Below are 25791 nucleotides of genomic sequence, written 5' to 3' on the forward strand. Positions count from 1 at the left end.
TCAGCCTCATCGCTGTCGGACTCCGTTGCCAGCTCCGTAGGCTGCTGACGGACTACAACAAGAAGGCAAATTAAATAGAAGAAAACATCAAGTCTTAGAAGACGTCTCCCTTCTCATCCAAGAAGCTTCTTCAGCTCCAGTTGGATGGTGGAAATGGAAGGACTGATATTCCTTGCAGACAGCTGGTCGTTTGCATTCTGTACAGAGTGGTTGAGGCCACTCGGAGGTTTGCCTGTGTCCTCAGCATCACCTGAGTAGTGCAAATGGGTGTGGAGCCTTTTTGGAACTGCTAAAAGGGTTCCTGTGGTCTGCCATTTTTCTGGAAATCCGTTCATACTCCCGCACCATCAAGTCCAATGATCTCTCTTCGGCTGCTGGGAAGCCCATTTCAAGCAACGGTGATACTCTGAGGCCTTGGCTGTGGAGCCCAGACCAAGGACCAGACTATGGTCCATAAGTGTCTGATGGGCATTAAAGTCTTGAGAGGTTTCCTGATAAGGCATCCCTTCCCTTCCACATAGGCTGCATGGTTGTGCTAGCAATGCTGCAATCAGGGGAGCACTCCTGATTTTGGTTGATTCCTTTTCACTTACAAAGTTTTGTTTGTCTGTGCTCTACTGTTGTCTATCCATTCTTGGCGTTTTGGCATAATCATGCTTGCTGTTTGGCCCTTCTTTCTTTTTCTTCCTCCATATCAATCTCTCCTTCATTCCTTTTTCTTTCCGCTCTCTTTCTTTTCTCCTCCCACCCAACTTAAGGCAGCATCTAGACAACCACAATTGTTGATGACAAGTGTTGATTGGTTATGAAGCTCTTGCTGTAATACCATCGTCCATGTGACTCACAGTATGTCACTCACTCCAAAAAGGTCCATTTTTTCCCCAAACGCCATCACTCTGCTAAACTAATAATTCCCTCAACACTCTCAAACTATTTACTAAATCTGCACTATTAATCTTCTCATCGTTCCCATAATCCATCTCCTTCCACTTATGACTGTATGACTGTAACTTTGTTGCTGGTAATCCTTTGGATTTATACTGATATTGTTTCCTGATTGCTTATTTGTACCCTATGATTATCATTAAGTGTTAAATTTGTACCCTATGACCATCATTAAGTGTTGTAAGTGTTGTACTTTGATGAAGGTATCTTTTCTTTTATGTACACTGAGAGCATATGCACCAAGACAAATTCCTTGTGTGTCCAATCACACTTGGCCAATCAAAATTCTATTCTATTCTATTCTATTCTATTCTATTCTATTCTATTCTATTCTATTCTATTCTATTCTATTCTATTCTATTCCTCAGAGTTCTTTTCATCTCCACCGTGGACTTCTGTAGATCCCGAATGCCTTTAATAGAGGCTTCAAGCCATTCCTGAGTATCTAGATGTGGTGTTTTAGGTCCTTCCTCCTCAAGATCCTTTATAGATATTTTGACCCATTTTTGGGCGTCTTGTTTAGATACATCAGGACCTTCCTCTTGCAGGTTTTTCAAGGATTGTTGAAGCCATTTTTCAAGAACTGGTCTAGGTTCTCCAGAAAATGACAGGCTTTCTAAGGATCCTTGAAGTCATTCTAACATATTCACCACAGATCCTTCAGGACATTGCTTCTTGAAGTTCTCTATTGATTTTTCAAGCCATCCCTTTTATTTGGCTTCGTCGAAACTTTGATTTGGACTTTAGTAGGTGTTGAATGCCTATAATAGATGCTTCAAGCCATCCCTGCACATCTAAATCACAGGTTTCTGGCCCTTCTTCTTGGAGATGATTTATCGATCCTTCTAGCCAACCATTCACATCCTCCCTGGATGCCTCAGCACATTCCTTCGGGAGGTTGCTGATGGATGCTTTAAGCCATTCTGGCAGGGTGTACTGTTCAGAGGAATCCTCTTTCAGGACTTTCAGCGATTGCTGAAGCCACCTCAGGATATTTGGCCCGGGTTCCTTCGGTTTTTTTATTTTGAGGTTGTCCACTGAAGCTTTCAGCCATTTCTCATTTAATTTATATTCCATTTGAGGCTTCATTTTATCTTGTTGCGCTTCTGTCTTGTTTTCTGCAACATCTGCATTTGTTTGGCAGACACTCACAGCGCCTCTTTTGCACTCACTGCTGCCAGGTCTCTGGTCCATCCGGTCTCTGCCCATCAATAAGGTGCAGCAGCCCTTCCTCAGTTGTGTCTCTCTGGAAAAAATCAGAATGTTAGCTGTGAATCTGGACCAACAACAAAGCATTCTTAGTTAAAAATGATGGGAACTGCTTTGATGTCAGGAAACTCTCACTCTCAAAGTATATAAATATTGTTGGGTAGTTGGGTTGGAGGTTGAAAGATCTCTCCTATACATATCTTCCCATTCACTTCCATGAGACTAACTCCTGAGATTTGTATATGTAAAAGTATAATGAGCCGTAATTCATTCATTTCTTTCTAAAGTAAGGAAAATGTAGGTTTTCCAAGCTTTCTAAGATAAGGAGAACCTAATATGAAATTCTGGAACAAGAAGTTAGTGGTGGCGATCTACAAATTTCTCACCTCCACAGTCTTTCTTCATACTCTCTGCAGAGCTCCTCTTTCTCATCCGTCAGTTCAAGATTTTTGAATGTCACCATCTCGGCCTTATTTTGGAGCTCTTTGTTTTCTAATGTCATTAATGACATCAGTGTTGTCTTTCTGTAAATTATGAGAACCAGAGAGATATTAGCCCACTTCATTTTTTACTTGAATTACTAAGCATACCTACATTCCTCATTATTTTTGCATGCCATTATACCTATTGCTCTTCTCTTATTCAGTTATACATACAGTACATATAAAAGAATGGAATATTTCTTTTATCTGGTATATCTGGCCTAAGGGATCTAATAAATAAATTTGAATTTGAAAGAAAAAGTCAAGATCACTATCTAAATATTTCTCACCGATAAAGTTCGTCTTTGAGGTCATTATTTTCTCGTAGGAGCTCTGCTTTTTCTTCAGCGTGTTTCTGCACCTTGCAGCTGAGACTCTCATTCTCTCGTCTGAGTTTTTCCAGCTGCCCAGACTCATCTGAATGATTTTTCCTGTAAAATATCAAGAGCAGAGTGCAATTAGCCCCCTTAGGTTTTTTTTAAAATTTGATTTGATTATTTGGTGGTTTTTTATTTATTTAAACTTGTTTAAAATTAAAACTAATTAAAATAGCTGAGAAAGGAAGAGAAAGTCAGGGTTGCTATCTAAAATTTTCTCACCTGCTCAGCTTTTCTTCATACTGTTCACAAAGTTTTTCTTTTTCTTTGGCCAATTGTATATTTTTATTTGTAAGCTCCTGAATTTTTAGTTCCAGCTCCTCTTTTTCTGCCAGAAGTTTTGATATTTCCATTGTCTTCCTGCAAATTATGAAGACCGGAGAGAAATTAGCCCCCTTAGGGGTTTTTTACTTGAATTATCAACCTTTTTATTCAATTACAACACGTTAAAAATACCTTCGTGTGTGTAAATACAGAGGAAATAATACTTTAATCAATTATCTTCCTTTTTTTTAATATACATTCCACGAAAGGCACAAACAAATTCAAAATGATTTTCAGAAGCAAATCATTTTGGATGTAGAATATGGGGAAAGTTCTCACTTCTCACAAATGTCTAACTGTCAACATATCCCAACAAGTTGCTTCCTCAGTGATTAAGGCAGTTCCTTGTTTATGAGGGAGCACAAGGCAGTCATTATGAAAGGTTCTGTTTAAAAATCAAATTCAACTGTTGCTATTCCCACCTTATTTCCCAAACTCTACTAGAATATCATTTCCGTCACTTGTTTGATAAAATGGCCAGTCCTATTGCCAATGTAGAAATTAGGAATGTTTTATTGAAAGTGTGAACTTAATAGGATGATGCAAAGATTTGATGAACTATGCCAAGACTTACATATAACTCTGGCCCCTCGCTCTCTTCAGATCTACTTCCAGTCTTTCAGTTTTTGTCTGAACAATCTGAAGAAGCCAAAATACATCACAAATCAGGAACATATTTCCATATCAGCCCACGCACTCCCCCCCCAACTACCCCATCACTCACATTGGGCTTCTTCGCCTCTTCTTATGACATGAACTATTTCTCAGTAATGTACACTCAAAAGATTCCTCAAATGCTAGATTGCTTACCTGAGGGGAACGCAACTTTAAACTTAAATCCTGGCCCACGCGCATTTCTGGATGTCTGGAAACCTGGGAGTTCTGTGAAGAATGAAAAACATAAAATGAATTTTAGATGTTTGCTTGATAATTTTCTTCATTTCATGGTCATGAGAAGATTTACATGAATTTGTTTTCCATAAATTCTCTGTCATGTTAGTGTAAAGAAGATATTAATTGAAACTTCTTCTTTAGAAAAGAGTCTGGGGTGTAGACAAGCATATTTGAGCATATTAAAATCATGCATGTCAAGATGAGCACAAACATGTGCAACTCCCAGTTTATTGCTGTAGATGTTCAATACAGGCAATAAAGATTATTCACGCTGGGATGGAAAAAGAAAGATCTAGTTTTAGTTCATTTGTTTAGGAAACGTAAAACACAGTGGTTCAACAAAATACGAATCATCTAAATTTTATTTCACTGCTAGTGATATTGTATGTGGCCAAAGAAAGTAGCTAATGTGGCAAAGAAGGAACCAACCAAGAATCAGCATGAATTGCCATTCTTTAATGGAAATTACAGATAAACTACTTTGTATTGAATGGATGTGTGTGTATGAACTTCATATATGTAATAGAAATATAAAGTGAACATAAATACTATATAAAATACGCTGCACATGTATTATTAACAATTACCAATTGTGAAAAAATCATTTATTTTCATTTTTCTCACAAATATATTCTAAGGTGAGCTACAAGTATACATTATATACCTCAGCACGTCTCCGTTCTTCAGTGGCAGATGACAGAAGAGGAAGTCTCGATATTTCTTCCTGCAATGACAAAATACCCCATTTAAAAAAACAAAAACTAAATTGACAGTGATTCTTCCAGAACTGAAGAAACTTCTTGGGTGAGAATCTAAACATCTTCAGGGAAAGCAAAAAGAAAGTCCTGCTTCCTCTTGAAAAAGCATCTTGGGGACAGATAGGGAATCCTTCTACTATATCCCCAAACAGCCCTTTCATTTTAAGTACAAAGTGCAGAGAAAACAAAAGTTCTCCTGCCAAAGTCATAAAAAATTTCATTAGCAATTTGGTCCATGAAATATGTTAAATCAATATTTACAATGACCTAAGCTAGCTCTGCAAGTTCATTGATTCATTCATCCAACTTATATGGCTGCCCAACATGCAATGGAGACTCTGGGTCTCTCTCTTGGTTTTCCTTCCATTTATTTGTGTTTGGTTCTCAGGGACTGGCTGGACGAGTCCCTGCCATTTTTTTAGCAAGGTTTTTCAGAAGTGGTTTGTGTTGCCTTCTTCCTAGGGCTAAGAGAAGGTGACTGGCCCAGGGTCACCCACTTGGCTTTGTGCCTAAAGTGGGACAAGAAATGTCAGTCTCTGGGTTTGCAGGCTGATGCCTTAACCGTGATACCAAACTGGCTTTCTTGGGTCGCTAATAGAAGCTAACGATGTATTTCAAAAATAAAGTCCAAAACAAAAACCTATACTGGCAATTGAGGATAAACAGAAACCACAATTAATATTCTGTCTGTCTCTCTGTCTCTAACTACCTACCCTATCATCCATCCATCCATCCATCTACCTACCTACCTACCTACCTACCTAGCTAAAATTTCTATACGTTCCACCACACATTTACTGTGACAGCCTATGAACAAATGTTTTTTCTTACCTCTTGAGTAAGAACACGTTTCATGTTTTCTCTTAATTTTCTCAACAAATCGTTTTCCATCACAAAATCAGTGTTGGAAACTAGAAGATAAGGTAATAGGTGAGACTGCAGAATAGCTTTGACATTTTTATTTCAAAAATTAAAATGTAGACTTGAGAGACAATGTCTAGAATAGCACATCATTTTTAAATTATATTATATTCTTCTAATCTGATCCTTTAGGACAAGCGTTGAACACAACTAACATAAAAAGATAAGGAAATAAATAACGTTTCTGTCCTAAAGGATCTAGAGGAATAGTCACAATAATGAAAAATGTGATTGGTAAATTAAAATCCAAACCATAAAAGCATTGGCCTCTAAAGACCATACTAAAAATAAGTGTTTTACGTATGTTAGAAAGACAGAGCTGTAGCCAAATGCAGCTGCCTCAAGAGTGCCTTTTAAACTCTGGGAATGATGCAGGAAAAGGCCATCTCCCCTCTGCCTAATAGTTTCGTCTCAAAAGAGCAGCGGAGCTTCTGGGTTTCTCCCGCAGACTGTTTTTTTTTTTATTTCATTTTGTCACAACAGTATACACCAACATCGACATAAAACAACAACACATCATAAAAGAAAAAAAAATATATAAGCAAAAGTATGCAATCACTATGTTAGTTTGATATAATGAAGGGAACAATAGGACAGGAACGGTAGGCACTTTTGTGCTCTTATGCACGCCCCTTATAGTCCTCTTAGGAATGGGGTGAGGTCAATAGTAGACAGTTTTTGGTTGAAGATTTTGGGATTTTGAGTAGAGTCAGGTAATGAGTTCCAAGCGTTAACAACTCTGTTACAGAAGTCATATTTTCTGCAATCAAGTTTGAAGCGGTTGACATTTAGTTTGAATCTATTGTTTGCTCTTGTATTATTGCGATTGAAGCTGAAGTAGTCTTTTACAGGAAGAATATTGCAATAGATGATTCTGTGTGTTAAACACAGGTCTTGTCGGAGTCGGCGGAGTTCTAAGTTTTCTAATCCCAGGATTTCAAGTCTGGTGGCATAAGGTATTTTGTTGTTTATGGAGGAGTGAAGAACTCTTCTAGTAAAATATTTCTGTAGCGGTTTTTGAAGTTCGCTACATCACCCTTTTTGTTTCTTCTCCAGAGGGATTTTTTTTTTTGGATTGAAGCTTTTTTATTGATATGGGTAATTTATTTATGTTTTTGATTTTGATGGTGATTTGTGGTACGTATAGTTTGATGATTTTATTGATTTCAAGTAGGAATACTTTATAATGGTCTTCTGCAGTGATACAGGTTGAGAATAGATTTTGCCAGTCAAGAAATGAGAGATCATTGTTTATAAGGTCATAGTTGGCTTTTTTAAAATTGTAGTTTGGAGTACTATTGTTATGACGATTTGTGTGAGGACGTATATTTAGACAAAAGTCTATCATGCAGTGGTCGCTGTTGGAAAAGGGTTCTTTTATTTGTAGTCTGTAAATTGAGTTTGTGTTATTACAAAAGATGAGGTCGAGGCAGTTCTTGAGTCTAGTATTGTTAATTGGACGGTACAAAAAGGAAAAAAGATATGACGCCGGAAGATGAGCTCCTCAGGTTGGAAGGTGTCCAATATGCTACTGGGGAAGAGCGGAGGGCTAGTACTAGTAGCGCCAGAAAGAATGAAGCCACTGGGCCAAAGCCGAAAGGACGCTCAGCTGTGGATGTATCTGGTGGTGAAAGGAAAGTCCGATGCTGTAAAGATTTTTTCTCCATAGGAACCTGGAATGTAAGATCCATGAATCAAGGCAAGCTGGATGTGGTCAAACAAGAGATGACAAGACTGAACATCGACATAAAACAACAACACATCATAAAAGAAAAAAATATATAAGCAAAAGTATGCAGGTCAATAGATAATGATGGTTTCAGGTTGCGAAGAGCTTTTCAACATTATCTTCTGTGAAGTCTATATGTGTTAAGTCATTGTTAACATTTTTGGTACGATTGAGGAATGTCGGATATGAGCCATCGCTGTTTAAAAGACTGAGCGAAGAATGTGTTAAAGAGATTTGCTTTAACTGTTTCGTCAGTACGTTCTTTGCCGTTAGATTCTTTTAGTGGTGGAATGGATCTTGTTTCTTTAAGTTGATTGATGACAAAATTATAGAAAGCACGATTGGAATTAGTGCGTGAAGGTCTTCTTCTTGCTTGGTGTGGTAAATGTTACATTCAGTTTTTATTTGGTTGCAAATATTTCTGTAGCGGATTTTGAAGTTCGCTACATCACCCTTTTTGTTTCTTCTCCAGAGGGATTTTTTTTTTTGGATTGAAGCTTTTTTATTGATATGGGTAATTTATTTATGTTTTTGATTTTGATGGTGATTTGTGGTACGTATAGTTTGATGATTTTATTGATTTCAAGTAGGAATACTTTATAATGGTCTTCTGCAGTGATACAGGTTGAGAATAGATTTTGCCAGTCAAGAAATGAGAGATCATTGTTTATAAGGTCATAGTTGGCTTTTTTAAAATTGTAGTTTGGAGTACTATTGTTATGACGATTTGTGTGAGGGTGTATATTTAGACAAAAGTCTATCATGCAGTGGTCGCTGTTGGAAAAGGGTTCTTTTATTTGTAGTCTGTAAATTGAGTTTGTGTTATTACAAAAGATGAGGTCGAGGCAGTTCTTGAGTCTAGTATTGTTAATTGACGGTACAAAAGGAAAAAGATATGGCCGGAAGATGAGCTCCTCAGGTTGGAAGGTGTCCAATATGCTACTGGGGAAGGCGGAGGGCTAGTACTAGTAGCGCCAGAAAGAATGAAGCGACTGGGCCAAAGCCGAAAGGACGCTCAGCTGTGGATGTATCTGGTGGTGAAAGGAAAGTCCGATGCTGTAAAGATTTTTTCTCCATAGGAACCTGGAATGTAAGATCCATGAATCAAGGCAAGCTGGATGTGGTCAAACAAGAGATGACAAGACTGAACATCGACATCTTAGCAATCAGCAAACTAAAGTGGACGGGAATGGGCGAATTTAATTCAGATGACTATCAGGTATACTACTGTGGGCAAGAATCCCTCAGAAGAAATGGAGTGGCCTTCATAATCAATAAAAAAGTAGGAAAAGCAATACTGGGATACAATCCCCAAAATGACAGAATAATCTCAGTCCGTATCCAAGGCAAACCATTCAATATCACAGTAGTTCAAGTCTATGCCCCAACCACTGGTGCTGAAGAAGATGAAATTGACCAGTTCTATGAAGCCCTACAGCACCTGATAGAATTAACACCAAAAAATGATATCCTTATCATCATGGGAGATTGGAATGCTAAAGTAGGAAGCCAAAAGATAACCGGAATAACAGGCAAATATGGCCTTGGAGTACAAAAGGAAGCAGGGCACAGGCCGATAGAATTCTGTCAAGGCAATACGATGGTCATAGCAAACACTCTTTTCCAACAACCTAAGAGCGACTCTACACATGGACATCACCAGATGGTCAACACAGAAATCAGATTGACTATGTGCTCTGCAGCCAAAGATGGAGAAGCTCTATACAGTCAGTAAAAACAAGACCAGGAGCTGACTGTGGCTCAGATCATGAGCTTCTTCTTGCAGAATTTAGGCTTAAACTAAAGAAAGTAGGGAAAAGCACCAGGCCACTCAGGTATGAACTAAATCATATCCCTGGTGAATATACAGTAGAGGTGACAAATAGATTTAAAGAATTAGATCTGATAGACAGAGTGCCTGATGAACTATGGACGGAGGTTCGCAACATTGTACAAGAGGTAGCAACTAAAACCATTCCAAAGAAAAAGAAATGCAAGAAAGCAAAATGGCTGTCTGAGGAAGCTCTGCAAATAGCGGAGGAAAGAAGAGAAGTGAAAGGCACATGAGAAAGAGAAAGATACACCCAGTTGAATGCAGAATTCCAGAGAACAGCTAGAAGAGATAAGAATGCATTCTTAAATGAACAGTGCAAAGAAATAGAAGAAAACAATAGAATAGGGAGGACCAGAGATCTATTCAAGAAAATTGGAGATATGAAGGGAACGTTTCATGCAAAGATGGGCATGATAAAGGACCAAAATGGCAGGGACCTAACAGAGGCAGAAGAGATTAAGAAGAGGTGGCAAAATTACACAGAAGTACTATACAAGAATGAGCTTAACATCCCTGATAACCACGATGGGGTGGTCACTAACCTTGAGCCAGACATCCTAGAATGTGAAGTCAAATGGGCCTTAGGAAATCTGAGCAACAACAAAGCCAGTGGAGGAGACAGTATTCCAGCTGAGCTATTCAAAATCTTAAAAGGCAGCGCAGTAAAAGTGCTACACCCAATTTGCCAGCAAATTTGGAAAACTCAACAGTGGCCACAGGATTGGAAAAGGTCAGTTTACATTCCAATTCCAAAGAAAGGCAATGCCAAAGAATGTTCAAACGATCGCACCATTGCACTCATTTCACATGCTAGTAAGGTTATGCTTAAAATCCTACAAGCTAGGCTCCAGCAGTATGTGGATCGAGAACTACCAGAAGTACAGGCAGGATTTCGTAGAGGCAGAGGAATTAGAGATCAAATTGCCAACATATGCTGGATCATGGAGAAAGCTAGGGAGTTCAGAAACCATCTACTTCTGCTTCATTGACTATGCTAAAGCCTTTGATTGTGTGGATCACAACAAATTGTGGCAAGTTCTTAAAGAGATGGGAGTACCAGACCATCTTATTTGTCTCTTGAGAAACCTGTATGTGGGTCAAGAAGCCACAGTGAGAACTGGACACGGAACCACTGATTGGTTCAAAATTGGGAAAGGAGTCCGGCAAGGCTGTATACTATCACCCTGCCTATTTAACTTATATGCAGAACACATCATGAGAAAGGCGGGGCTAGATGAATCAAAAATTGGAATTAAGATTGCCGGAAGAAATATTAACAACCTCAGATATGCAGATGATACCACTCTAATGGCAGAAAGCGAAGAGGAACTAAAGAGTCTCTTGATGCGGCTGAAGGAGGAGAGTGCAAAAGTTGGCTTGAAACTCAACATTAAGAAAACTAAAATCATGGCATCCGGCCCTCTCCATTCCTGGCAGATAGATGGTGAAGAAATGGAGGTAGTGACAGATTTTATTTTCCTGAGCTCCAAGATCACCGCAGATGGGGACTGCAGCCAAGAAATTAAAAGACGCTTGCTCCTGGGGAGGAAAGCTATGGCAAATCTAGACAGCGTATTAAAAAGCAGAGACATCACCCTGCCAACAAAAGTGTGTATAGTCAAAGCTATGGTTTTCCCAGTTGCAATGTATGGCGGTGAAGGCTGGACCATAAGAAAGGCTGAGCGCCAAAGAATTGAGGCCTTTGAACTCTGGTGCTGGAGAAGACTCCTGCGAGTCCCTTGGGCTACAAAGCGAACGAACAAGTCAGTTCTAGAGGAGATCAACCCTGACTGCGCTTTAGAAGGCCAGATCCTGAAGATGAAACTGAAATACTTTGGCCACCTAATGAGAAAGAAGGACTCACTGGAGAAGAGCCTAATGCTGGGAAAGATTGAGGGCAAAAGAAGGGGACGACAGGTGGCTGGATGGAGTCACTGAAGCAGTAGGCATGAGTTTAAATGGACTCCAGAGGATGGTAGAGGACAGGAAGGCCTGGAAGAATGTTGTCCATGGGGTCGCGATGGGTCGGACACGTCTTCGCAACTAACAACAACAAGTTGCTCAAGACCTAGGTTTGTAACGGCGCTGTATAGTGTAGTATGGATTGGTTGTACATTCATTTGTTATCCAGTTTATAGAAGGTAGATTTAGGTCACCCAGGAAGATGAGAGGTTATGGGCAAGAGGTAGCCCATGTTAGTAGTGAGGTTAACGTATTTGCATGAGCGATGTCGTAGTCAGCGGCTCTGTAGCATAGTATGAATCTAAGTGTGGTGTTGGTGGACAGGTCACATACAATAGTTTCAGGAAGAGAAAGTTTATGTGCAACTTGAATATTTTTTAAGTGCAGTGATTTTTTGTAAAAGATAACTACTCCACCACCTCTGCGGTGTTCACGATCTGATCAAAGGACTTGATATTCTTTGTTTGAAATAATGGAGTCAGTGAGGGATGAGTTTAGGCATGTATCACAAAGAAATATGATATCAAATGTACCATTGTTTAATAAGAGGATAAATTCAGGTAATTTGTTTACAATACTTCTTGCATTTATTAATTTACATTTGAGACCTGTAGTGTTTGGTGTAGGAGAGGTAAGGGGCGTGCATACCTAGTTGTGATCGGTAGTTGATTGAGGGTTATTTGTAACAGGTGGTAGAAGGAAGGTTGGTTGAGCAATGAGCGGCTGATCGTTGGATGATTGGAGGTTTTGAATGGGTGGTTGAAGATTAGTAGGTTGATCGATGGGTGAATGGATGTTTCGATTTATGGATGCCTTGTTTGATGGATGGTTGAATGTTCAACATCTTCAACATCTGCTGAAAGGCATTCTCTTCACATTCTCTTCGGCAGTCAGGCACTAAGTGCTTGAAAAGGCAACTCCCATTGCCTCCCCTAATAACTGAGGGAAACACAGTCCAGTGTTCCTGGATAGCACCGGTTGCCCATCCCTCTCCAGGAGTTCTCACTTTCCACATTATAACAAGAAACATCAACACTAACTTTGCTTTAAAAATGTAAATCCTATTATGTAGGGGATACAACCATGGATCTGCTAAACTATCTGGAATGATCTATATAACTGGCCACGAATATTCACCATGAAGAGTCTTTTAAGTCAAGGAACTTTTTTCTCTTTCATACCATAAAAGACACAAACAATTTCTAGAGGTAAAACTTTTGATTTAATGTATGAAAAATGTTTTCACTTTGTTCCCAATTGCCAATCTGCAAAGGTAGCCGAACAAGTTGCTTTCTCACAGTTTAGGCAGTACCTTTTTGTTAGATTGCATGAGATCACAATCCCATCAATAAAATTTGCAATAGTAATGAGAGCTTCCTATGAAAAACAAGCTCATTGTATTGGGGCCACCAACGAATAGCAGAGGTCTTCTTGGTATTCTATATTTATTCTATAATTTATCTGTCTTTAAAATGGGAATTAGCAACAAACTTTTACCGACTTCCACCTAGGTGTCTGCCCCCCAATTTTGAAGTAAAAACTAAATACTGAAAGCAAACATGTCATCAAGGCTTGGTGTCAGGTGGGTGATGACATCTCAGTGCTTTCTCTAGAAGTGTGACCTGTGACCCGCTGGGTCATCCCTCCAGAGGTATGTGTGTGCTTACCAGGATCCTCAGCTCCTCCACACTTCAGCACCTCCGTACTTCAGCTCCTCAGCACTTCCGCACCTCCGCACTTCCGCACTTCCGCACCTCAGCTCCTCAGCACTTCCGTACCTCAGAACCTCAGCACTTCCGCACTTCCGCACTTCAGAACTTCAGCACCTCAGAACCTCAGCACTTCAGCACCTCAACACTTAGCTCCTCAACACCTCCGCAATTCAGCACTTCAGCACTTCAGCACCTCTGCACTTCAGCTCCTCAGCACTTCAGCACCTCAACACTTCAGCACCTCCGCACCTCAGCTCCTCAACGCTTCAGCGCCTGAGCGCTTCAGCGTTTCAGAACCTCAGCACTTCAGCACCTCCGCACCTCAGCACTTCAGCACCTCAGAACCTCCGCACGTCAGCACCTCCGCACTTCAGCACCTTAGCTCCTAAACAGCTCTGCAATTCAGCACCTCAGCTCCTCCGCAACTCAGCACCTCAACTCCTCAACACCTCAGCACAAGGATTGGACTCCTGGAGATATATATATGTAGCAGTCAAAGTCATCACAATCAGTGTTTCATGACCCATCCTAATATGTCTTAATCTTTTATCTAGCTGTGGATGGATGCTAGGGGTGCACCTTATATGCCCTACAGGAACTGTACTTTGGTGTCCTCAGGCCACCAAAGTAGACATATCACAGTTCCAATACCAAAGGCGAATGGCAAACCTTTACCCTAAAATCCCCATAGTTCCTCATATACATGGTGGTCTCCTCTGCTTTTTGGCTAAGAATCCCACCTCAGAAATGGTTTCGGTGGTTTTGAATTTGATGGGGGGATCTGAATTCAGTCATGGCCCATGAAAGGAGAAAGGAGAGCAGAAGGAAGGTTCCATTAGGTTAGTTGCCTAGCAACAGAGTAAAGATTCAGATAGTGGCAATTAGCTGCAGCAACATTCCGAGGAGTGACAGCCCACAGAACAGACTTGGCTCCCTCTCTTCTCAAGTCCAACATGGACATTCCTGGGTGACTTCATCACACTTTCTCATCCCTTTATCTCACACAGTTAATTTGATGGAGGGAAAGAGGAACAAAGATTCTCCAGTACCTTGAGCTCCTAAACCGTGAAGCAATATAGGCTGACACCTCCCAAATTCCAACTCTGGGTTGTGCAGAGGGGCACTCCTGCATGCTGATTGGTTCTGACTTTCTAATGGGAAATGGGGAAGGCAAGGCACATTGAAGCAGGAAATGTTAAAATTTGCTGACGTAGAAAAGGAACATGTATGTAACTGCCCCCGAACAACAGATGCACACGTTCCCTCTACATAGTGCCAGAGTAGTCTGCTCGAGTTAGCAGACTGCTCTGCTAACGGGTTACCCTCCTTGAATTCTGTTATCTCTTATCTAACTCCAAGGAGGTGCTAATTGTTACTTGAGAAGTGTCCTGTGCATAGACCGTTTAAGAATAAATCAGTTTAAGTGGAACTTCATGCGTGGACTTGGTCTTTCCGTCAGACACCATGTTGTCAAACTGATGCCATTTCATTCCTGGTTCATAAATTAATTATCCATGACATCATGTGACAGCTTTAACATTGTCTCCTTTACAGTATAATCTTTATTTCTTTGAATGGTCGGGGCTCTGAAATTCTTCGGCTGGAAGCCCAGTGATCTCTATATTTTCTTGATGCTTATAAAATGGCCTTGTTGCAGTCTCCAAATGCTGTGGTTCTTCTTAAGGGTATAGATTATTTTATGCAACAGATAGTAATGTACTCAGCACCTAGATCCTATTGCAAATGCCCTAGGATCAAAACTTAATTTAGTTTGCGATTGCTAGTACCGGTATTTAGTGGGCTTTCAGCTAGTAACAGATTCATAGTGGATATGAATTTCTGACTGTCACAGACTCAACAGCACTTCCGAGGAGACTGAAGTTCTTGAGGGCCACCAGCCTGAAGGATTCTACCGCTAACCCTGTAATGGAGTTTAGCAGCTGAAGGGGAAATGATGTCATATAGTATGGAGGTAGGCACAGCAGCAATAAACCCAACTACTCTTTAGAACCCAACTGAATACAAATCACCAGGACCTCACAGATTACATTCCAGAGTTTTAAAGGTGCTGGCAGATGTAATCTCAGAACCACTGTACCACATCTTTCAAAAATCCTGGCATCAGGGAACTATCAGAGGCCTGGAAAAGAGCTGATGTGGTTCCCAACTTCAAAAAAGGGAAAAAAACAGACCCAGGAAACTAGAGACCAATCAGCCTAACATCAATACCTGGGAAGATACTAGAAAAGATAATAAAAAAACAGATCTGCCAACATCTAGAAACAAATAAAGTAATAACTAGCAGTCAGCATGGGTTTGTTAAAAACAGATCATGCCAAATGAATCTTATTTCATTCTTCAACATAGTGACTAAATTAGCAGACCAGCGAAATATTTTGGACATAATATACTTCAGCAAGGCATGCAGCAAAGTAAACCACAACCTACATCTTGGTAAGCTAGAAAAAAGTGGGATAGATAGCATCATAACCAGATGGATTTGTAACTGGCTTATAAACTGTACTCAATGAGTGGTCCTTAATGGGTCTACGACTACGTGGAGGGAAGTAAGCAGTGGGGTACCACAAGGTTCTGACTTAGGCCCAGTACTCTTCAATATCTTCATAAACAACTTAGATGAGGAATAGAAGGGGAACTTACCAAATTTGCAGATGATACTAAGCTGGCAAGAATAACAAACATCCCCCACCTAGACGATAGGCTCAAGATCCAGATGGATCTCAACAGACTTGAACACTGGGCCCTGTCTAACAAAATGAAATCCAATGTAGAGAAAAGTAAAGTCTTACATTTAGGCAAGAAAAACCAATTGTACACATACAGACTGGGTGAAACCAGGCCTAATAGAAGTAACCATGAGAGGGATCTTGGAGTCTTAGTGAACAACCAGTTAAATATGAGCCAACAGTGTGCGGCGGCGGCCAAAAAAGCCAATGCAATTCTAAGTTGCATTAATAGAGGGATACAATCAAGATGAGGTATTAATACCACTCTCTAAAGCCTTAGTAAGACCATACCTAGAATACTGCATCCACTTTTGGTCACCACACTATAAAAAAGATGTTGAGACTCTAGAAAAAGTACAGAGAAGACCAACTAAGATGATTAGGGGACTGGAGACTAAAACATATGAAGAATGGTGACAGGAACTGGGCATGGCTAGTCTAGAGAAGGATCAGGGGAGACATGATAGCAGTGTTCCAATACTTGAGGGGCTGCCACAGAGAGGAAGGGGTTAAGCTATTTTCCAAGACTGGGTAGGTGTGGCTGGGGGGGTGCCATGTGACTGGGTGGGAGTGAGTGACATTGAGTTGGCCACGCCCACCCAAGTTTTGTGGTGCCCAGTGTTTTCTTTTTTGTGGGAAACAGGTCCAAATGGCTCTTTGTTTGTTTAAGGTTGCAGATCCTTGTTGTTGGTAGGGTCTTGGGAGAAAGGCTGCTTCTGGCATGGAGATGATATGCTCCATTTCACATGGAAGGAGCAGAGCCTGGCTTCTTCCCTTACACACAAAGTGTCAAGGGGCTCATGCTCCTCTCCAGCCTCTTTTTTTTTTTTAAAGAAATTTTATTTTTAACAAAAAGAAAAAAACAAGAAAAAAACATACACATCAAACAATTTCAATATGCTGAAGGGGTGTTTACATATCTTCTTGTGCAATCTCAAGATGAACATCTCTTTCATAAATATATCTTTATTTTTCTAACGTATCTTCCCATCTAGCCATTTATAGAATAAATCCCATATTTGATAATATTGCTTATCTTCTTGATCTCTAATTTCAAAAGTCAATTTACTCATCTCTGCACATTCCATCATCTTCCTAATTATTTCATCTTGCAAAGGTAATTTTTCATTTTTCCAGTTTTTGGCAAACACAATCCTGGCTGCTGTAATAATATTCACAATCAAATATTTTACATCTCTAGTATGTATCTCAGGAATAATTCCCAACAGAAAGACTTCCGCCTTAAAGTCTATGTGCTTTTTAATCATTTTCTCCAACCACGTGTGTATCTTAGTCCAATATCTTTTCGCTTCAACGCATGTCAACCACATATGGAAATATGATCCATATGCCTGATGACAGTTCCAACATTTTTCGGATTTGTCTTTAAACATTCTTGCAATTCTTGTCGGGGATAAATGCTACCTGTAAAACATCTTATACAAATTGTCTTTATATGCTGTAGACATTGTCATTTTATAATTATACATCCATAGTTTCTGCCAGGCATCTAAATCTATCCCATGGCCAATATTCTTCCCCCAAGCAATCATAGTCTCTTTTACTTGTTCTTCTCCCATTTTTTCTTCTAATAAATATTGACATAAAAACAATAACATATCATATAAACATATAAACATGTATATAGGCTAAAATATATATAAAATATAAAATATAGGCTAAAATATGTATATATATAAGCAAAGTATTCATCTGCTATAATGAAAGGGAACAATAGGACAGGAACAGTAGGCACTTTTGTGCTCTTATACACAAAAGTCCTCTTAGGAATGGGGTGAGGTCAATAGTAGTCAGTTTTTGGTTAAAGATTTTGGGATTTGGAGATGAGACCACAGAGTCAGGTAGTGAGTTCCAAGCGTTAACAACTCTGTTACAGAAGTCATATTTTCTGCAATCAAGATTGAAGCGGTTAACATTAAGTTTGAATCTATTGTTTGCTCTTGTATTATTGCGATTGAAGCTGAAGTAGTCTTTAACAGGAACGACATTGGAATAGATGATTTTGTGTGTTAAACACAGGTCTTGTCGGAGTCGGCGGAGTTCTAAGTTTTCTAATCCCAGGATTTCAAGTCTGGTGATATAAGGTATTTTGTTGTTTTCAGAGGAGCAGAGAACTCTTCTTGTAAAATATTTCTGGACACGTTCAATTGTATTAATGTCTGATATGTGGTATGGGTTCCAGACAGGTGAGCTGTATTCAAGAATAGGTCTAGCAAATTTTTTGTATGCTCTGGTTAGTAGTGTAGAGTTTTTGGAAAAGAAGCTGCGTAAACTCTTAGAGCTTTTTTTGTTATGTAGTTGCAGTGGGCTTTGGCACTTAGATCATTTGATATGAAAACTCCAAGGTCTTTAACAGGGTGGGGGTCATCTTAAAGTAATGTCCATCAAGCTTGTATTTGGTGTTAGAGTTCTTTTTCCCATTATGTATATATGTATATGTATGTGTGTATGTATGTATGTATGTATGTATGTATGTATGTATATATATATATATATATATATATATATATATATATATATATATATATATATATATATATATATATATATATATATATAAGCAAAGTATTCATCTGCTATAATGAAAGGGAACAATAGGACAGGAACAGTAGGCACTTTTGTGCTCTGATTGGATGGAGTGTTTTTGTGCTCTGATTGGATGGAGTGTTTTTGTGCTCTGATTGGATGGAGTGTTTTTGTGCTCTGATTGGATGGAGTGTTTTTGTGCTCTGATTGGATGGAGTGTTTTTTTGTGCTCTGATTGGCTGGGGGTGTGTCCTGTTTGGGTGGGGGCTTGGTTGTGCTAGGATTAGTCTGAGTTGCAAGGGGATTTGAGCTGGTGAGCTGCACTGCTGCTGTTTGGCTTCGTGTTCGTGGTCGTGCTACATCTTCATAGTGGGTGTCAGTTTGCTGCATGTATGGATTGGAGGGGTTTGAAATGGCTAATGTTGCAGCTGCGGTCTGGCTTCTGGTCCTATACTCTGGTTTCTCTTCAGATCGTATAAATCTTTCGCCTTTTCTACTCAGTTTTTATATGTAAAGATAAATATCCAGAGAATCCAAATTGTAATCCAAATCAGTAATAAAGGAAAAGAAATAAGAAAATTTTTTTCAGACTGTTCCGTGTCTTAATCCAAGAGGAAGAGATAGGAAGAAATTAATCAAAAAAAAAAAAATAGAGGGGGAGAAAATTCTGGAGGGGGGGGTGCAGAGTAAAAATAGATATAATAGCAGGGAGGGCAGAAAAAAAATCAGAGAGAACAGTAAAAGAGGCTTTCCCCTTTTGCCTTCTTCTTTTCCTTTCCAGACTTATTCCTTTAACAATTTAACAAAGAACACATGAATGAACAATCTTCAGGGTTCTCTCAGTATCTCAAGAAGCAACACTGTATCTCAAGGTTAAAGCCCTAGGGAAATAGTAGAACAAGGTAGCAATTTCCTTTCAGTAGAAAGAGTTCCAGTTTATAAATGTGCAGAGGGAAAAAAATAAAAGGCCAATAGATGGCAGTCTTTTGCCTCTCCCTTCTCACAGCCACTCCTCCTCCACCCTCATAAAAATTTAAGAAAAATAAAAAAATAAAAAAAAGGGTCAAACAGAAAGGATTAATTAAAAAAAAAAGAATTTTAAAAATCAATTTAACATTTTAATATTGGTAGTTAGCAGAGAGCAAAAATAAAGTTTTTCTTTAGGCAATAAATCCAAAAGTACTAAAAGAATCATTCCCTTCACTTCATCCAAAATGGAGACACTCTCAAGAGAAAAAAAAAAGTTCCCAAAATACATTTAAAAAGAAGATTTCTCCAAACTTTTTAAACCGCCATTCAAGTCAATTATTTTTAGCTATTTTTCTTTCATTCACCATTTAGGATGGTTTAGCAAAGTCCATTAGACAGTATTTTCTCACCCCTGTCAGCACGTTCCTTCGGCTCTTCCTTCGGAGCTGTCCCAGCTTTGACAGCCAAGGCTGGATTTGATCGCCACGAAAAAGGGCTTCTCCTGAGTCAAACGGGGATTTTGCAATATCCCCGAGACCAGCAGGAAGTATCCTACACTATCACTGTCCTTCCGGGACAGTGAGGTCCCAAAAAAGGACCATCGTGGTGAAAAAACATGGGCAGCAAGTCCGAAGTTCAAACTTGCATGCGATTTCGCCGCAACGCCAGCTCTGCCCCCCTCTCTCCAGCCTCTTTAATCAGCTGTGGTCATCACTGGGTAGAAAAGCAAGCAAAGCTTCCTATCCTTGGCATGTGCCACAGTGTGGCTTGATGGCTAAGTAGTGCTGCAGCCTGCTTTGGGCTGCCTATGCAAGGCCAGACCCATTCTGGTGGTCCACCCCAGATATTTTATGGATACAATTGATTTATGGTGAGAGCCTATTTGCCAGTGATCTTGGTCTCTTGGCTCAATTGCTTCTGAATAGTAAATTTGTTTAGGTGGCTCCTTTGTTTGATTGTAAATTTACTTTGTAAAGTAAATCTGATAGGTTTCTCTCTCTCTGTGTGTGTTTTCACCAAGTATCAAGCAATGGAGATACTCTGAGGTCCTGGGTATATAGCCCTGAGTGCTCAAACCAGTGCAGAGCTCGGAGCTGAAAGGGCAATTTCATGGTTTTAATTAAGATTTGGCACCCAAATTCCAGGGTCATGGCAAGACCAGGCCATGACCCATAACTGTAAGATGGGCATGGAAGTCTCAGAACTTTCCTGAGAAGGTACATCTTCCCTTCCACAGAGGCTGCATTGTTATATTAGCAACGCTGCAGTCAGAGGAGCAATCCTGATTTTGGTTGGTTCCTTTTCACCTGAAAGCTTCCAGATCTGGTTCACCCCAGATACTTTATGGATACAGTTGATTTCTGGTGAGAGCCTATTTGCCAGTGATCTTGTTTTCTTGGCACAATTGCTTCTGAATAGTAAATTTGTTTAGGTGGCTCCTTTGTTTGATTGTAAATTTACTTTGTAAAGTAAATCTGATAGGTTTCTCTCTCTCTGTGTGTGTTTTCACCAAGTATCAAGCAATGGCCCAGGGGCCGGATAAATGGCTCTTTGGGAATCCAAACACAATGAACAGACCAGTCAATGAGGAGATTTCAAGCTTTATTAAGTACCTGTAGCATGCAAATTAAATACAAGAAATATCAAGTCCAGTGATAATTCTTTAGCTGCTGGGAACTCCATTTCAAGCAATGGAGATACTCTGAGGTCCTGGGTATATAGCCCTGAGTGCTCAAACCAGTGCAGAGCTCGGAGCTGAAAGGGCAATTTCATGGTTTTAATTAAGATTTGGCACCCAAATTCCAGGGTCATGGCAAGACCAGGCCATGACCCATAACTGTAAGATGGGCATGGAAGTCTCAGAACTTTCCTGAGAAGGTACATCTTCCCTTCCACAGAGGCTGCATTGTTATATTAGCAACGCTGCAGTCAGAGGAGCAATCCTGATTTTGGTTGGTTCCTTTTCACCTGGAAAGCTTCCAGATCTGGTTCACCCCAGATACTTTATGGATACAGTTGATTTCTGGTGAGAGCCTATTTGCCAGTGATCTTGGTCTCTTGGCTCAATTGCTTCTGAATAGTAAATTTGTTTAGGTGGCTCCTTTGTTTGATTGTAAATTTACTTTGTAAAGTAAATCTGATATGATAAATCAGATAAGTTTATGTGTCTCTCTGTGTGTGTTTTTCACCAAGTATCAAGCAATGGCCCAGGGGCCGGATAAATGGCTCTTTGGGAATCCAAACACAATGAACAGACCAGTCAATGAGGAGATTTCAGGCTTTATTAAAGACTTGTAGAAGTGTGGTGACCCAGACCCAAGTAGGTAGCAACAACCTCAGTCCGTGATAAAATAAACTTTCTTCCAACAGCTGCGAATTACTTCATTCCCAGCGTCGTTCAACTCAAAGTAAAACAAAGGCCTCCCAGAGACAAATTCTTCAGTTATCACAAATTAGGCAAAATCCAATTAGGCAAACTGCCAAAGGCCCTTCCTGATAAATATCCAGAAGTCACAAACACACGAAGCAGAGGACGCAGCTACAACGTTGTTTTCCGGCAAACTGAAACACCGGTGCTGGTCTGTTATTAAGCCTTATGGGAGGGGCCATCCTCTCTGCTTGAGCTGCTCTTGCCTTTTGGCAGCTCTTCTCGTGCGTGCATTAGGAACAGGCTCCTCCAGTTTCTCTTCCTCACTATTATCAGGTTTTGGAGGCTCTGGAGTCCACACCTCACTTCCCGATGGCCCTGGCCTCACCTCAGCCTCATCGCTGTCGGACTCCGTTGCCAGCTCCGTAGGCTGCTGACGGACTACAACAAGAAGGCAAATTAAATAGAAGAAAACATCAAGTCTTAGAAGACGTCTCCCTTCTCATCCAAGAAGCTTCTTCAGCTCCAGTTGGATGGTGGAAATGGAAGGACTGATATTCCTTGCAGACAGCTGGTCGTTTGCATTCTGTACAGAGTGGTTGAGGCCACTCGGAGGTTTGCCTGTGTCCTCAGCATCACCTGAGTAGTGCAAATGGGTGTGGAGCCTTTTTGGAACTGCTAAAGGGTTCCTGTGGTCTGCCATTTTTCTGGAAATCCGTTCATACTCCCGCACCATCAAGTCCAATGATCTCTCTTCGGCTGCTGGGAAGCCCATTTCAAGCAATGGCCCAGGGGCCGGATAAATGGCTCTTTGGGAATCCAAACACAATGAACAGACCAGTCAATGAGGAGATTTCAAGCTTTATTAAGTACCTGTAGCATGCAAATTAAATACAAGAAATATCAAGTCCAGTGATAATTCTTTAGCTGCTGGGAAGCCCATTTCAAGCAACGGTGATACCCTGAGGTCCTGGGTATATAGCCCTGAGTGCTCAAACCAGTGCAGAGCTCGGAGCTGAAAGGGCAATTTCATGGTTTTAATTAAGATTTGGCACCCAAATTCCAGGGTCATGGCAAGACCAGGCCATGACCCATAACTGTAAGATGGGCATGGAAGTCTCAGAACTTTCCTGAGAAGGTACATCTTCCCTTCCACAGAGGCTGCATTGTTATATTAGCGCTGCAGTCAGAGGAGCAATCCTGATTTTGGTTGATTCCTTTTCACCTGAAAGCTTCCAGATCTGGTTCACCCCAGATACTTTATGGATACAGTTGATTTCTGGTGAGAGCCTATTTGCCAGTGATCTTGGTCTCTTGGCTCAATTGCTTCTGAATAGTAAATTTGTTTAGGTGGCTCCTTTGTTTGATTGTAAATTTACTTTGTAAAGTAAATCTGATAGGTTTCTCTCTCTCTGTGTGTGTTTTCACCAAGTATCAAGCAATGGCCCAGGGGCCGGATAAATGGCTCTTTCAGGATCAAAACGAAATGAACACACCAGTTAATAAGGAGATTTCAAGCTTTATTAAGTACCTGTAGCATGCAAATTAAATACAAGAAATATCAAGTCCAGTGATAATTCTTTAGCTGCTGGGAAGCCCATTTCAAGCAATGGCCCAGGGGCCGGATAAATGGCTCTTTGGGAATCCAAACACAATGAACAGACCAGTCAATGAGGAGATTTCAAGCTTTATTAAGTACCTGTAGCATGCAAATTAAATACAAGAAATATCAAGTCCAGTGATAATTCTTTAGCTGCTGGGAACTCCATTTCAAGCAACGGTGATACTCTGAGGCCTTGGCTGTAGCCCAGTCCAAGGACCAGACTATGGTCCATAAGTGTCTGATGGGCATTAAAGTCTTGAGAGGTTTCCTGGTAAGGCATCCCTTCCCTTCCACATAGGCTGCATGGTTGTGCTAGCAATGCTGCAATCAGGGGGGCACTCCTGATTTTGGTTGGTTCCTTTTCACCTGAAAGCTTCCAGATCTGGTTCACCCCAGATACTTTATGGATACAGTTGATTTCTGGTGAGAGCCTATTTGCCAGTGATCTTGGTCTCTTGGCTCAATTGCTTCTGAATAGTAAATTTGTTTAGGTGGCTCCTTTGTTTGATTGTAAATTTACTTTGTAAAGTAAATCTGATATGATAAATCAGATAAGTTTATGTGTCTCTCTGTGTGTGTTTGTTTGTTTTGACCAAGTGTCACGCAATGGCCAGTTGCCAGATAAATGGCTCTTTCAGGATCAAAACGAAATGAACACACCAGTTAATAAGGAGATTTCAGGCTTTATTAAAGACTTGTAGAAGTGTGGTGACCCAGACCCAAGTAGGTAGCAACAACCTCAGTCCGTGATAAAATAAACTTTCTTCCAACAGCTGCGAATTACTTCATTCCCAGCGTCGTTCAACTCAAAGTAAAACAAAGGCCTCCCAGAGACAAATTCTTCAGTTATCACAAATTAGGCAAACTGCCAAAGGCCCTTCCTGATAAATATCCAGAAGTCACAAACACACGAAGCAGAGGACGAGCTACAACGTTGTTTTCCGCAAACTGAAACACGGTGCTGGTCTGTTATTAAGCCTTATGGGAGGCCATCCTCTGCTTGAGCTGCTCTTGCCTTTTGGCAGCTCTTCTCGTCGTGCATTAGGAACAGGCTCCTCCAGTTTCTCTTCCTCACTATTATCAGGTTTTGGAGGCTCTGGAGTCCACACCTCACTTCCCGATGGCCCTGGCCTCACCTCAGCCTCATCGCTGTCGGACTCCGTTGCCAGCTCCGTAGGCTGCTGACGGACTACAACAAGAAGGCAAATTAAATACAAGAAATATCAAGTCCAGTGATAATTCTTTAGCTGCTGGGAACTCCATTTCAAGCAATGGAGATACTCTGAGGTCCTGGGTATATAGCCCTGAGTGCTCAAACCAGTGCAGAGCTCGGAGCTGAAAGGGCAATTTCATGGTTTTAATTAAGATTTGGCACCCAAATTCCAGGGTCATGGCAAGACCAGGCCATGACCCATAACTGTAAGATGGGCATGGAAGTCTCAGAACTTTCCTGAGAAGGTACATCTTCCCTTCCACATAGGCTGCATGGTTGTGCTAGCAATGCTGCAATCAGGGAGCACTCCTGATTTTGGTTGATTCCTTTTCACCTGAAAGCTTCCAGATCTGGTTCACCCCAGATACTTTATGGATACAGTTGATTTCTGGTGAGAGCCTATTTGCCAGTGATCTTGGTCTCTTGGCTCAATTGCTTCTGAATAGTAAATTTGTTTAGGTGGCTCCTTTGTTTGATTGTAAATTTACTTTGTTGTTCAAAGTAAATAAATCTGATAGGTTTCTCTCTCTCTGTGTGTGTTTTCACCAAGTATCAAGCAATGGAGATACTCTGAGGTCCTGGGTATATAGCCCTGAGTGCTCAAACCAGTGCAGAGCTCGGAGCTGAAAGGGCAATTTCATGGTTTTAATTAAGATTTGGCACCCAAATTCCAGGGTCATGGCAAGACCAGGCCATGACCCATAACTGTAAGATGGGCATGGAAGTCTCAGAACTTTCCTGAGAAGGTACATCTTCCCTTCCACAGAGGCTGCATTGTTATATTAGCAACGCTGCAGTCAGAGGAGCAATCCTGATTTTGGTTGATTCCTTTTCACCTGGAAAGCTTCAGATCTGGTTCACCCCAGATACTTTATGGATACAGTTGATTTCTGGTGAGAGCCTATTTGCCAGTGATCTTGGTCTCTTGGCTCAATTGCTTCTGAATAGTAAATTTGTTTAGGTGGCTCCTTTGTTTGATTGTAAATTTACTTTGTAAAGTAAATCTGATAGGTTTCTCTCTCTCTGTGTGTGTTTTCACCAAGTATCAAGCAATGGAGATACTCTGAGGCCTTGGCTGTAGCCCAGACCAAGGACCAGACTATGGTCCATAAGTGTCTGATGGGCATTAAAGTCTTGAGAGGTTTCCTGATAAGGCATCCCTTCCCTTCCACATAGGCTGCATGGTTGTGCTAGCAA

General features: G+C 40.5%; 1 protein-coding gene across 1 annotated transcript in view; it reads right to left on the minus strand.

Annotated features, from left to right (window-relative positions):
- Window positions 1–1641: 1641 nt before the first annotated feature.
- Window positions 1642–25791, minus strand: part of LOC131195015 (uncharacterized) — a 47673-nt gene continuing 23523 nt past the window's right edge. Inside the window, exons 3-10 of the mRNA XM_058176637.1 lie at window positions 5821–5900; window positions 4896–4955; window positions 4148–4219; window positions 3912–3976; window positions 3236–3373; window positions 2927–3067; window positions 2541–2678; window positions 1642–2191 (exon numbers count right to left, since the gene is read on the minus strand). Of these exons, the coding sequence (XP_058032620.1) occupies window positions 1642–2191; window positions 2541–2678; window positions 2927–3067; window positions 3236–3373; window positions 3912–3976; window positions 4148–4219; window positions 4896–4955; window positions 5821–5900 (1244 nt within the window). The remainder of the gene's footprint in view (window positions 2192–2540; window positions 2679–2926; window positions 3068–3235; window positions 3374–3911; window positions 3977–4147; window positions 4220–4895; window positions 4956–5820; window positions 5901–25791) is intronic.

The sequence above is a fragment of the Ahaetulla prasina genome, chromosome 3, assembly GCF_028640845.1.
Source record: "Ahaetulla prasina isolate Xishuangbanna chromosome 3, ASM2864084v1, whole genome shotgun sequence".
In the NCBI taxonomy this organism is placed as follows: Eukaryota; Metazoa; Chordata; class Lepidosauria; order Squamata; family Colubridae; genus Ahaetulla; species Ahaetulla prasina.